Below are 14685 nucleotides of genomic sequence, written 5' to 3' on the forward strand. Positions count from 1 at the left end.
TGCTCCTCCTGAATTCTCCTTCACAATACTTGTCCTCCATAAAGCAGAGAAAAAAAAAATAAGCTTGCCTTTCAGCAGCCTTTCATTTCAGTTTGGAGAGAAAATTTAATACTTTAACAATGGTCAAAGCAATTTAAAGAAGTATTAGTGGATAACCAGCCTTGAAAGTACCGAGCTCCCTTTTATATATTACTAAGATGATTCAGTAGACAAGCTTAGCAGATATTTTATATTATTTTAATTGAGATGCTTTACTCAGTCATTTTCGTATCTGGTTTCCTCATGTACAAAAGTTGTTTCCTCATCTTTACATAGGGCAGGTTAGCAATAAAATTTAGAGAACTAACAAATTAATTGCCTAACTGGGAAAAAATCCACCCTATTTATTTGTGGTTTGCATGGGACTTATTTTGAGACTTTACAAGAAGACAAAAACATGCTACAGACAGCATTTTAGCCATACAGCATGTAAACAACAATCAAAAAAGAAAAGGAGACTTAGTAACACGTGAGAAATCATCACTCCCTTCTATAAAACAAAGAAGAAATTGAGTTAGTAAGGAATTAATTTCCAGAGGCATGAATCACAGGATGTATTTAAGATAAACCATGTATAGTAACAATTACAAGAGAGAGGAAAACATCACTGAGGCAAAACAAAGCTACATATTACAAAGAAGAAGATCAGTACCTTTTTATGAAGTGCATGGAATTCACTATACCTCTTCTCCACAAAATGTTTCCTTCCACTCACCAGCACTTCTATTTTAAAGACCTGAAATTTATAAATAATAAAAAAGAGGGTTATGTTACTTGCAAAAAACAGTTCAGTGATATGGCTGTGACTGCACATTTTACCACAGTCGTCCTTCTAAGTAGTCCCAAAAAACCCTATGTGCCTCATGAGTTGCAGAAGCACAACAGTGATTAATGGTAAATATGGCTGAATCTTCTGTTAACCTGTCAGTTCAACAAACATATATAAAAACAGCTTAAGCATGGACTATATGCTTTACATTAAAAACTAAGCATTAAAAGATCTCCTTTCAGAAAGATGCAACATGCTTTGAACTAATCAAAATAAAAAAGAATGATACGAACAGAAAAAAAAACCAGGGAGAAAACAGGGAGTAAAAATAATAGAGTTTAATTCTTTTCCCCTTCTTACAATGCAGAGTACTAATACATTCACACATGTTCAGTAAGAGCTGGACAATATATGCATTATGTTATGCATGGAAATAGAGAAATAAATGCAAGCACTATATTCTAGGCTAATTTCCTCCTAAACTACAAATTCATCTCTAGTCTCAATTGAACTTGTGCTATGTATGCTCTATGAAAAAACAAAACAAAACGCACACATGGCAGATGCTTGTTTTCTTTGTATGATACATATGACAGCTTTTGTTGCTGCCTCTGGAAGGTTGAAAGGCCAGGAGAAGCAACTCTCTGAATCCACTAATTAGTAGTCACGAACATGACATTTTCTTGATTCTCAGGTCAGCAGGTCAGTTTTGAGGGCGAGTGACGAGAAATATTTTGAGGCACTCAAGAAAATATGGTCTATTAAATGAAGACAAAATCGGCAGAGAAGTAATACAGAAAAGGTGCCTGTTCTATCTAGGAGTTCTTTGTTTTCTGTTTTGCCCAGAAAATGCTGGAAATAATTATTTTCAGGACAATGAGAAACAATGTTCAGCACAGATGATCACATCAAGACCCAAAACTTAGCCAAATAAAATGTTCTTTGAAATAAATTTGCAAATAGTGTTTATGCCTGAATGCAGAAAAAAGGGTTTTCTGTCACAACAAGCCCAGCTAGCACTGATCAGTGCAAACACTGACATACCATACTGGATAAACACTTTCTATTGTCCACTAGAACCTGCCTGTTTTCAAACAGGTCAAAATGCTATGGTTTCCACTGGCTAGCCAAACAACAATAAAAACAGACAGAATTTTATTTAATCCAGACTGAAATGCTTTAACCTTTGTTTGAATGCAGTATGGATAGGACCATAGTCATTTCACACCAATATTTACATTACCAAAATTTGTTTGGGTTGCTGTAATAACCTGTGCTACATTCTACATCTTTGAATAGGACTATGTCTGTGTCCTAACAGTACAAGCAGATGATCTTATTTGGGTGCACTGATTTCAGTCCTGCCCTCATCTATTTGGACTACTTTGGAAGAACAGCCAGTGGCTATTGAACAATTTTCCTCCACACATTAAAAAAATCCAAGGCACCCATACAATTTTAAGTTTAGAGTTGTAAAGAGAACAATATGCAAAGGAAATTCAATGTAGACATTTTTCTTTAGTTAAGACTTAACATACTAATTAAATGAGAGGAAAATTTACATTTCATATTCTACACACTACATGAAAGAAATACTTCTGCAAGGAACAATTTGTTTTGGATTGCACAAGAACAAAGGAGTTTTAAGGATAACTTCTTAGAAGGAATGGATAACAAAATATGAAAGTAGTTAAATGAAAAGTGATCATGGGTCTCTAGCTAAGGTGTTGCAACAGTTTTGTATTTACTTGATATTAAATCTCCAGGAATTACGAGGAACTTATAACACCCACTTACACCTCAGTCAGCTAAGAGCCACTCACCACTTTAAGTTTAGCACTTCTGCTGGCTACAGGATTTGCCAAGCAATTTGGAGAAGTCTAAGGGACTCCTGCCTCAGCTACAAGCACTCCCTTGGTAATTCCCAGTTAACTTGCTTGCAAATCACAGGTTGGCATGTGCAGTTCCATTTTGATTTTATTCATATGTGTGTCTTCAGAGAAGTAGCTGTCCCTCTGAAATCTAAACACTCATCTTTTCATAATGGAGAATAGTTGGATTATGTGAAATGAAATATAGATCTCTATGTGGACCTTCTTTTCAAAGCACGTATCTATTTTGTTCTGTGTTTCATCATGGGTTAAGGAACCACATAAATGGTTTCAGAACACCAAAAACTATGCTACATTTATTCTTTCTCCTGTTTTAATAACAGTTTCATAATTTTTGCTATCATGACATTGAACAATATATTTGACTGTTACTTTCACAGAAGGTGAACAAGAGAATCACAGAATCACAGAATAATGAGGTTGGAAGAGACCTCTAAGATCATTCAAGTCCAACCTATGCCTTAACACCTCAACTAGACTATAGCACAAAGTGCCATGTCCAGTCTTTTTTTAAACACATCCAGAGATGGTGATTCTACCACCTCCCTGGGAAGACAATTCCAGTACTTTATTATTCTTTCATTGAAATTTTTTTTCCTAATATCCAACCTGACGTAGCTTGAGACTGTGTCCTCTTGTTCTGTCAGTTGCTGCCTGGTGGAAGAGACCAACCCCCACCTGTCTACAGCCTCCCTTCAGGAAGTTGTAGAGAGCATAAGGTCACCTCTAAGTCTCCTCTTCTCCAAGCTAAACAACTCCAGCTCCTTCAAACATTCCTCATAGGGCTTGTGTTCCAAGCCCGTCACCAGCCTTGTTGCCCTCCTCTGGACGCACTTAAGCATCTCAATGTCCTTCCTAAACTGAGGGGCCCAGAACTGGACACAGCACTCAAGATGTGGTCTCACCAGCGCCGAGTAAAGGGGAAGAATAACCTCCCTACTCCTGCTGCTCACACAATTCCTAATGCGGGCCAGGATGCCATTGGCTTTCTTGGCCACTAAGGCACATTGCTGGCTCATATTCAACCAGCTGTCGACCAGCACCCCCAGAAGAAGCATAGCTTCGCATGCAAAGTAATGTTATTTCAAAATACAGACACTGCCACCATTATACCCTCAACTCCTTGCACCAGTGTAAAGGCTTTAACTTGACCCTCACCATCCAGAGGCCTCAGATCCAGCTTCAGGAAACACCTAAAATTACAAAACCAACAACAACTCTGCTATGCTTGAAGTTGAATATCACTGTTTGAAAACAAAAACGTGCAAATGATGTTTCTAATCTACTTGCTGTAGCACCTGGACTTCAGAAATATACAGAAATTTGTGATAAATAAGTGGACAACCCAGAAATGTTTTTGCTTTATTTAAATCTAAATATTAAACTGATTTACAAAGTAACTTGTAAAGCAGAAATGCAAGAAATAACACAATTATGTTTAAAAACTTGTATGATTACATGACTTTACTCCAACTGCATAAGTTCCAGGTTTGCCTCCTCACTATTTACTAGATCACACTTCACAAGAGAAAATTAAAAACATATAAATTAGTTTCTGTGACACTGTTTCATAAAATGACATGGCTTTCTGTGAAAGACAAAAAATACATTAAGTTGAGAGAGAGACAGGACTTCTTAATGGATAAAAAATAGCTATAAGCAAATCTTGCACACATTTAACTGTGCAATTGCAGGCCCTGGCATAAAAACAATATAAGGAAACTGGTGAACATAGATGAAAAGTGCCAAAATAAAGATGGAAGAACTATGGGGGAAAAATACAACAGTGCTAGGAAATTACTTTTCTAGTAAAAATATTCATGTTCCTTGAACAGATAACTGAAAGAATATATGACTTTTTATAAGTGACAGATAGTTAAATGAAAAATGCAAGAATGAACCACTGAACTAGACAAGCAAAATACATTTCCCATAGTCACTGAAAGACCAGAAATTACACTGCACTGAACGATTTGCAGTTCACCCTGACTAGGACACAAGGGACCATAGATTTTAAGACACCAATTAGAAAATTCCAAGAGTACTTTGAAACTAGAAACATCTCACTGTTCTTGGTTACTGCCACAATAGTTATCAGCAATGTCTGCATACAGCTAGAAGATTATTACCCATTCAAACCATTCTTCCAACAGTCTTTAACACACATTAACAATGTATAGGACAAAAATCTCTGAACTGGATATCAGTATGAATAATGCTGATTTCTTAAACTAGCAGAAGAACTCTGCCACTGTAATTCATAACCATCAAACTTGTGATGAAAATTTCAAAAAAAGAATTCCTAAGGTCTTTGTTAATAAAATAGTAAAAACTTTCAGGTCTGAGTATAAAACAAATTTACACAGATTTTTTTTTCCTCTTCACTTTGTTCCAATTATATGGATTATATTCAGATCCTGGAAACCATTTTCTTTTCTTATTGTTAGCAACTATGCCTGATTTTGCCATTTTCCTGAATTTATCTGTTTCTGATCATTACTAAACCTCTAAATGAATTGTCCTTTTTTGATACTTTCAAGAAGAACATATACATTTCTCTTTTTGTTGCAGAAACTTGACAGTCCTACATAGCAACTAAATTGGATTGTATGGGCAAAAAATTGGTACTGTATCACTGCAAATTTCGAAGACTGGAAGCACAAATGGAAGAAAACAGAAACTAATAAGATGTACAAAAACTGCTCAAGGTGCCCACAAGTGCATATCATGTATTGTGGGGTAACACTGACACTGCCCCCCTTCAGTTCCTACCTATGTCACATACTTTAGTATGTAGTAGTAAACTACATACTAAAGTATGTGACATAGGTAAGTATGTATAGTAAACATAGTTTACTATTATGGTAGATTAATCCTAACACATTGTGCATACTTATACATGAAAAATTGAATTGCAATACTTTTGAAAAATTACAGTTGAAAAAGAGATTTGGGACAGTGTCATTTAGAATAAAGAGATACAAAAAACAGAAGCAGAAGAAGATAAATTTACAAAAAGCAGATACTTCTGTCTAACATTCACCAGGAAAGAAGACTCTACAAAATTCTATTGTCATGTTTTTATCTCTCAAGACCAAGCTTACTGATCCTAATTCTATTTAATATATTACTTACAGAAATAAATACAACCCTTCAGATGCTTCAGTATACTTGACAGACTTTTGTCTGAGGAACAGCTAATGCATTCAAAGTGTCAAGAAAACTCAACCTTAAACCTTTGTCATGGCCATATGGAAGGAATTCCAGAGCAAATGAAATGACAGCTACGGTCCATAAAACACTAATAGGATTTCCACATGTTTACTGTTTCATTATTGCTCAGACAATGGCACATTTTCTGTCTTGGTTGTGCTACAATTACGACTACGACTAGAAGACCACAGAAAATAGTAGAGATCAAAAGATAACTTTAAGCCTATTTCCATCCTACTGTTTCAGGGGAAAACAAATTCTACATGATCAGTAAGAGTACCTGGGTGGTGGTGGTAACCAGAGCTGCATGCAGCTGCAAGAGCAGCTCTGCGTCTTAGGAGTGTCAGTGCCTCATGGCAATGCTCCACGCTTCTGAATGCCCTCCACAGCAGAGGCGGAGATGAGGACAGTATTCAGAGCCAACTCAAATGTCAGAGTAGCCTTGATAAAACTGAATCTCACTATTTCCCCAAATGAAAACACATTAATTTATTCTGACTTCATCTTTTGGAAAGCAGGGCAGCAAAATTCAGTTCTGCAGCGGGCACAGGGCAGCTCAAGGGCATGGAGGCTGAGATGGGCCACAGAGGCATGAGGTAAGGCAAATCTCCCCTTGGCTCTCCAAATACAGTCCCCCTAGTTCCAGTTCTCCTTTGTCTAGCACCCAGTGTTTACTCTGGTTATCACCACCATTTCAAGTTACTGAGTCTTAAGACCTTCTGTTCCTTGGCTGGGTTACTTATAGTCACATCTGTTGACTCCTCTCTTTAGAAACTGCTCTTCTGCATAAGCAGCCCTTACATGAGCTCCTGCAGTCTGCCCATAAGGAAAGGGCCCCCTTTCTGCTGTATAACTGGAGAAGGAGTTGGGGCACAGTAAAGAAAGAAGCAATACAGCCACAATGAAAACAGTTTGCTGCATGTGGTTCTGCTTTGGGCCCCAAAGAAGAGATGACAGTGTCTGCCGTAAAGGATGAGAAGGATGAGATGTCTGCCTAAGGAATTGAGAGTGTTGGGAGAGAGTATAAACAGGCACAGAGCTAACAGTCACCCACCCTTCCTTGGTATCATCCTCACACATGCTGAACATTTTCCTGAATGTCTATGAGAGCAGGCAGAACACTAGAGCTGCAGTGGGGCAACTCAGCTGGTGCAGACATTTGGGCACTGGTCCTCACAGCTTCTTCCACCTCCCTGCTCGCCTGGTGCAGGTGCTCCTTGTGCCTGCACCTCGCCCCTCTAGCAGTACAGCTCTGCTCAACACATGTTTCACTTCTACTGAGGGACCCCGAAGAGACTCAGACCCACTGCATTATCAGTTACAAGATTTACTTATCTCACCTTAAGTCAGCTCATGAGTTGGGTTAAACTCAGAGTCCCTTCCCTCACCCCAAGCACTGTCATGTCTGTTATATGAAATCAGACTGTTGCATTTAGCCTCAAGTACAATATACAATATTAAGTTATTGCACAAGGAAAAAAGCATACAAATTTTTATTGACTATAGAACTGAAAGCTTGATATTATCCAATTATGACACTGCTTTGTCCAGAGTTTGTGAAGGAGAAAAACCATGACAGAGAAGTGAAATGTTCACTGTAGGATTTCCAGGGAGTATTCCCAACAGCTCCAGCCTGTGTGAAGCAGTTACATGACCCATTCTGGCCTGGGAAAACAGCCTTACTGTTTTTAATTTACGAAAATAGATTTTCTACTGTGACATAAGAGAACATGTCTGTTGTTTCACTGACTCCTTCTGTTAAATCTCATGTTACTGCAATCTAACTTGGGCTTTCATTGCTAAAAAGAATAAATAAAGATGTGTACGTTAGAAAAATCACTTGTTCTTATGAATGTGACTCCTAATTCAAATGCCTCCTTACCAATTTATACAACCTTCAGACACTTGTTTACTTAAAAAGTCTTCTCTTTCCTAACAGTTACCAGTTTTACTGGTACCAGTATCTACCTAAATCAGATTACAGTCTTTTCAAGAACCTTCCAGAGTGCAGTTCGTATTTTCCACCAACAATATAAAATAGTTAAGGATTATTTCCTTACATTTCACCTACATTCTTTTGCAGTATGCGGCTTCTCCAGTTGTAAAATGGCAGTGTTAGTAGGAATAATGTACAAAAGGCATGCACAAGATTCAGGGATATTCTTCCTGAAGATGGCCTTTTAGAGGTGTCTGTCATATTTCTTAGGGTTTGGAGGAAGAGATACTAAAACAATTTATACTGCAACTCAGTCAGGCAGTTTTGTAATTCTTAAAACATGGGAAGCTCAAGGGAGGCTTCTACGGAGCTGTCACTGTTGAATGAAAGAGTAGCTGACATATAAGAGTAAGTAGTTTTCTGATTTTTTCAACTCTCTTTAAACCAATCTTTTTCAAACACATGGTTTATAAAATGCCATAGGAACCTCTCTGTCATTTCCTGAAAAATAACTTACTTGGCTTTCTAAACTAAAAAACCTACCCCTTGCCAATGATACACTGGCTATGGAAATCTAATTTGTAACCAAACCAAGATGCTACAAGATCTGACTGGTTTCTGGCATTTTTCTTTTTTGGCCCTGCAGAGGACAACTGTTTATATAACAATATACAATAATATTGCATATTGTACTTGAGGCTAAACAGATGTCATCTCTACATAGATGACAGACATCCTTCCAAAATCACATTGTCACTGTGGTTACCTATTTGGCTAACTTCCTTACAATCAGACTTAAGGAAAAATGTGTTGATCGTTTATTGAAAAAGGAAAAAGTTTTACAATCCATGCTAAAGCCTATAGTTATGCAACAAAAAATAAAATTAGCCTGATCTGCTCTATTTGCTCATCTGGATCATCTCAATGCCTCTTATTATAGATGTTCTACTAATAGAAAAACTATGAGCCTCTTTCCAACAGAAACAGTAAATTGGGATAAAACACTTGAATGCTGCAAAAAATAAGTGATGCCAGAAGTGTATTTACAAGAAACAGATTAAATCGAAATTGGATAAAATATAAGGAATCTTCTATTTTGCCACAAAATCCTTTGCTATTTTCTCTGGAGAGTCTGTAATGAATCCTCTCACTTCCCCACGCAGGATGCAATTCCTAACCACAATGAAAGCACCCTCATATTGCAGCCAACTAGCAGCAAGAAGCTCCTTTTTGTGAGAGGTTACACACAATATTATTTTTTTTCCTAGAAACATTAAGTCTGTGTTATTCTGTTTGCACTTGAATTTGCTGTCTGGAGTGAATGTACCTGGGTGACCTAATGCCTTAAAAACACAGATATTTTGTTTACAAACAGAAATGTAAATAGTGCCAAAGAGCACATAAAAATATATACTAGCAGCAGGGTAATAAGCATTTCAAAGGAACTGACTTCCTACTGTCTCATTTTCCATGGTATGTCTATCAGAGTACATGAATTTAGTCTTTTTCTCTCTTGGTGACTAACAAAACACATATGAATATAAAACACAACAGGATTTAGTCAAGATACCATACACACAAGCTATTAAAATCAACTCCACATTTCATCATGGTGATTAAATACCAAGGGAAAAAATAATGTATATCCACTTTTCATAATTTCTTATTAGGGTCTCTGCAGTAATCCGTCTGAGAAGTCTCTGTTTCCCTTTACCACACAAGTAGTTCATCCAAGCAAATTTTTAAGAGCAGTAGTCAAAGTAGGTTGTTTTTCCTAAATGTCTGTGCAACTCAGCAAATATCCTTCATGTATTACATTTAAATACTGTGATTATCATATTTCCAGATCCAAAATGGATGATTCAAATGTTATTCTGCTAATAAGAAGATAAGCAGTCAGGATCCATGTAACACCTTCAGGCAGTTACTTCCACAGAGTTAAATCATCCAAACTTCAACTAAATTGGCATTGCCCTGTCTTCCAAAATGGAAACCTCATTACCTCTGCAATTGCCTGCCACTTGTATTACTCTTACACACAACTAACAACACTGGTTCAAACATCAGCACTCATTCCTGGAAAGACAAGTCACTGCATCAATTTATTAAAGAATGGCATCCTGCTCACCAAAGGTTTCCCTTGCCGGGTCAATCTCTTTGGAATGGTAATTCAAAGTGGGGCAAAGAAATAAGCTCAAAGAGATATATGACAGTTTTGTTACTGGACTAAGCCTGCTGTGACTGAGACAAAACCTGAAACAGGTTACCAGGATGTGGTTATCAATATATCCAGCTGCAGAAAATCAAATGCTTCTTCATGTGCAAAGAAGGTAGAGAGAATGGAAATGACAAACTCTGCACAACTACTGAATAAAATGCAACACCAGCTACCACAGTGCTCAGAAATAGTAAAATATTGCACCCAAATTGATATTTAAGTTCTTGAGCTTCTGAATTTACATGCTGTGACTAACAGAGTATTTATATAGTTGGCTTGTTGGAGACAGTAAATGAAAATATTCCTGAGTCAGATTCAAACTGGCTCTGGGACTGGTGACAGCATTAACAGGAGCAGCAGCATGGGGAGCACACACTGCAGAACTCATTGTAAAGTTTGGACAAAGCTCAGTGACAAGAGGGCCAGCCTAGGTCTGTTCAAGGTATGTCTATGGGAACTGCAGTCAGCAAGGCTCAGGCATACCAGAAAAGGGATCACGTGAGCATGAAGCTCAGAGCAGGGTATGGATTTTACTTGAACATAAATAAATAATAAATAATAATAGAGAAGCAAATATTTCCTAACTTGCTTTCCTTACAATAGAAAACATGTAAATCCAAGATACTTCAAACTACATTGACATTAGCAGAAGAGCTTAGGCAGCACAGATTTTGATTCAAACAGCCATGCCTGAGAAAAGGCAACATCTAAAGCAGTTATGGGAACTACTTCCAGTACAATTGTGTCAACAGATTCTATAGCTTCAAAGGCAATAGAAATACTAATACAAACCAATATCCACCATAATATATGTAATAAAAGTATCCTATTAGTAATTTTGTGATGTAAGATTGAAGCTATCCAAGAATACTGGCTATATAGTAATGTATTCACCATTTCAAAGACATGAAAATTGATTCAGTGAATATTATATTATTTTGCAACTGGTCTCTCAAACACTTGGAAGATTGTGAGGCAAATATCAGCTAATTACGTGCCTGCACAAGTATTCAGTCAGATAAGGTTTTATGTATCCAGCACATTTCTGTGAGATTTTAAATAACTTATAAATTGAGTCTGATGCAGGAAATGTGTAAATAAAAGCCAGCATACATAGTGCAAACAAAGCAATGGGATGTGGATGACTGAAAATTGTGCTGTTTTTAACTGCTGTCTGTTGCTAGAATTGATAATACAATGTGGCAGTCTTCTCAAATGTTAACTTAAAGCATCAAACAGTACTATTCACAGGCCTAAAAATCCACAGTTGCCTTTTCCTCAATGAAGACAAAAACAGAAGACACAGCCAAGCACAGACTACCAAAGAACTAACTTGACTTGAACACTTTCATATCAAAAGCTAGTATCTACCTAAAAACAGCATTACGATGAAACAGAATCCATACACTCGTTTAAGCTCAAATATGAGTCACATTTCATGTCCTGGATTCTTGGGTGTGAAAGAAATCTTCATTTATTTTACTAGACAACTTGATGTTCATCACCAGCAGATACCAACCAAGTTCCCTTGGTTAAAGGTTAAGTTCCCAGACTTAAAACCCTAAATTCAGTTGGACAAAAATACTACCAAGAAAATATTAGAGATGCCACTAAGAAGTCTTACAGGTACAACATGATACTGTCACAGGTTTCACTCCTTCCTTCATTCTGAGGCTTCAAATTTTCTTTTTGCTTTATTAGGGACTTAGTGAAAACTTTACTCACCTATCCAAACCTCTTTGCCATTTTCCTGGGTTTTACCTTTTGTACTGAATACAAAAAACTTCTGTCATTTTTATTCACACAAAATGCTGCCATAAATAGCTTTTTTTAATATTTTTTTTCTGTTACAAAGGCTCTGTTACTAAGAAACTGCATCGTGCTCCTTCAGAAGGCATTAACTCAAAGTTTACTCAAAGTTACTCATAGTTAACTCAAAGTTTTTATTTGCAGCAAAAGTTGATTCTTCTACAAATTTAGAGAAAGTGTCACTTTTCTATTTACAGGGCAAAAAAAAGATGCAACCTACCCTATTCTACATGTGACTGAGAAGTCATCTCCAACTGACTCAGCAAGATAATACTCATCTTTCTGTACAGCCTCTGTCCTTACTTACCTTTTATTTCACTTGCATGTTTTTAGTGGGTAAGAATTCTAAAAGGGGTAATGAAGGGGGACATTCATCTTGCACCAACTAATTCCTCACACTCTTGTTTCATGCTGCAGCTCAGACACACTGCTGTTATTTTTCTTTTTACAATCTCAGTAACATCTGAAAAGGACCTGAGATGGAAGTAACTTAATAAAATGCATTATAGAATTCAATGGCAGAGCCAGGAGCAAATGGAATAATTTAATATTTTCCATTACAAGACTGTTCTCGGTTACTTATAGTTTTGCCAACCTTTAATTTTTGGGCTTAGATTTTCTGTATCAGGTATGTGATTCAGAAAGAAAATATTTTTAGAAAGTTATAGCTGAGACAGTCCAAACACATACTTAAAGAAAAATACATTTTACATTATCCATGCCAAAAAACCCAATCAAAACACTAAAACCCAATCCAAAACAAAACTCAAACTGCTTCACTCAAATTTCTCCAAGATGTGGACAAGAAGACCAGGAAGACATCTGGGAAGAAAATTTGGCCAAGTCATAAACTTCTGGAAAACTGCCTAACTACTAACAAAACTTTGCACTGAGTATGTTCATAATGTAGTTTTTCCAACAGGATAGGCACTCCTGGTGCTCTGTTATTTTCACAGCATGTCTGATCTGATTGAAAGCTCATGGCTTCTTCACAAAGTTAGGATGAATTTCAGGCCTGTAGAACACTTTTCTATTCAGAAGCAGCTATAATGTTAGGAAGCAGAAAAACAATTGGAGGACATTTTAAAGTTTTGTGTAAGAGATGCTGGACAGGAATCTATGGCACAGGGAAGCGACACCTAAGAACATCATACTGCATTATTGTTAAAATGAGGTGGCCAAGGAAGAGTAGGAGAAGGGGTCTGTAGTCTGAAATACTCCCACTCTTGTATTTTTAAAGGGAATACACAATTCCACTGTGTATGAATCAGAAGTTTTTGTCACTGCACCTGCTTGCTCTGAAAACCCACTGGTAACACATGGTACTCCTCTCCCTCCCTTCACAGCTGGTGAGGCAGCTGGATGACAAAAACCCAAGCGTCTCTTAGTCAAGAGGTCTGTATTAGGGACCTCAAAGGTTGACATATGTCTGGGGTAGCACCTATACAAACGATATATTCCCTTCCCTTAATTCCCAGTTACCTGCTCAGGGATGAAAGAAGTAAAAGGGTAAGTAAAAGAAGTAAACTGATAAGAAAAAAGGGTTGTGAATTTAAATGCTTACAGTGCCGTTTAAGCTTTTCACATAATGCAACCCACACTGCTGCACATAGCTACTTGCAGCACTCAACCACATGCTCCTTTTTCCCCTCTGAGTATCCACTTGGCTCAGCATGCATGACCAACTGTGGTGGGAACAAATGAACAAAGGACAATGTCCTCATGGCGTTCTTCCATGTAAGAACTAAAAAAAAAAAAAAAAAATTTAACAAAACCACACATACAGAAAAGTATGACAAACAGTTACTTTGAAAACTTTAGATCTAAAATTCAAGTACTTCTGAAATGCTGAACAACTTATTTCATGTTTGTTCTTACAAAAAGTTACTAGAAGCATCCAGATTGGGCACAATTCAGAGGCCTGAAGTTAGAAGTCCAAGCCCTAAACACATATCTTTCTATTATATTATGATATTCTGTTATAATTCTATTCCCACATCTTTCTTTCCACTGAAAACATTTTCTATCAAATCTTCAATCCGTTCTTTTAAAGAATCAATGAAAAATTACTGCACGCAAAGATCACTCAATTTTTCTGGAAAAATAAGACCAGACCTAGAGCCAAATCTGGCTTATTTAATAGTTTCATTGGAAAGTGTATATTAGATAAACACTGGAGCTGGGGCCCAGAGAAGTAGTGGAGAAAGCCAAAACATGATAGGACATAACCCTGTCGAATCTGTTCTACATTGGCCCTGTGTGGAACAGGGGTGGTGGGAGGTGTGTCTGGACCTCCATGGGCCCCTGCCAACCCAAATGACCCTATGATCCTATTGGATTTCCTTCCAAGGCAAGAGGAAAAGAAAAAAGATTTAAAAAATTGTTTATTTTTCTATGCTCATTTTTTGGAAGACACTGAGAAGACCCAGTTATACATTCACAATTATCACAAATTTTAGAGTTTTTTGGGTTTTTTGTTATCAAGCAACAATTTGCTCTTCAGGTTTGCAAAGTTTCTCTGAAGATCTTGGGGCAATATTCTGAAGAAGGTGAATGGGATAGAAGATGACAGATATAACCATTAGCTTCATGATATCTCTCTTTTTAAGAGTCTTTAATCTTTCCCACTAGGTACAGAAAAAAAAACCCTTTAGGTCCAAAAGTTACTACCAAAACCAGCAATTTATTGGCAACTGACAAATTCCTTCCAAATTATAAAGAATGCTGGCTTGTTCTTACAGGAATTCTAGTGACACAGGAAGGAATCTCAAGCATGCCTCACCTTTCTGGTTCCTTCCATTTCCTCTGT

General features: G+C 37.1%; 1 protein-coding gene across 1 annotated transcript in view; it reads right to left on the minus strand.

The window, feature by feature from the left end:
* Positions 1–14685, minus strand: part of SNX24 (sorting nexin 24) — a 91433-nt gene that overhangs the window by 42550 nt on the left and 34198 nt on the right. Inside the window, exon 2 of the mRNA XM_053968952.1 lies at positions 692–775. Coding sequence (XP_053824927.1) covers positions 692–775 — 84 coding nt within the window. The remainder of the gene's footprint in view (positions 1–691; positions 776–14685) is intronic.

This window comes from Vidua chalybeata, chromosome Z (assembly GCF_026979565.1).
Source record: "Vidua chalybeata isolate OUT-0048 chromosome Z, bVidCha1 merged haplotype, whole genome shotgun sequence".
Taxonomy (NCBI): domain Eukaryota; kingdom Metazoa; phylum Chordata; class Aves; order Passeriformes; family Viduidae; genus Vidua; species Vidua chalybeata.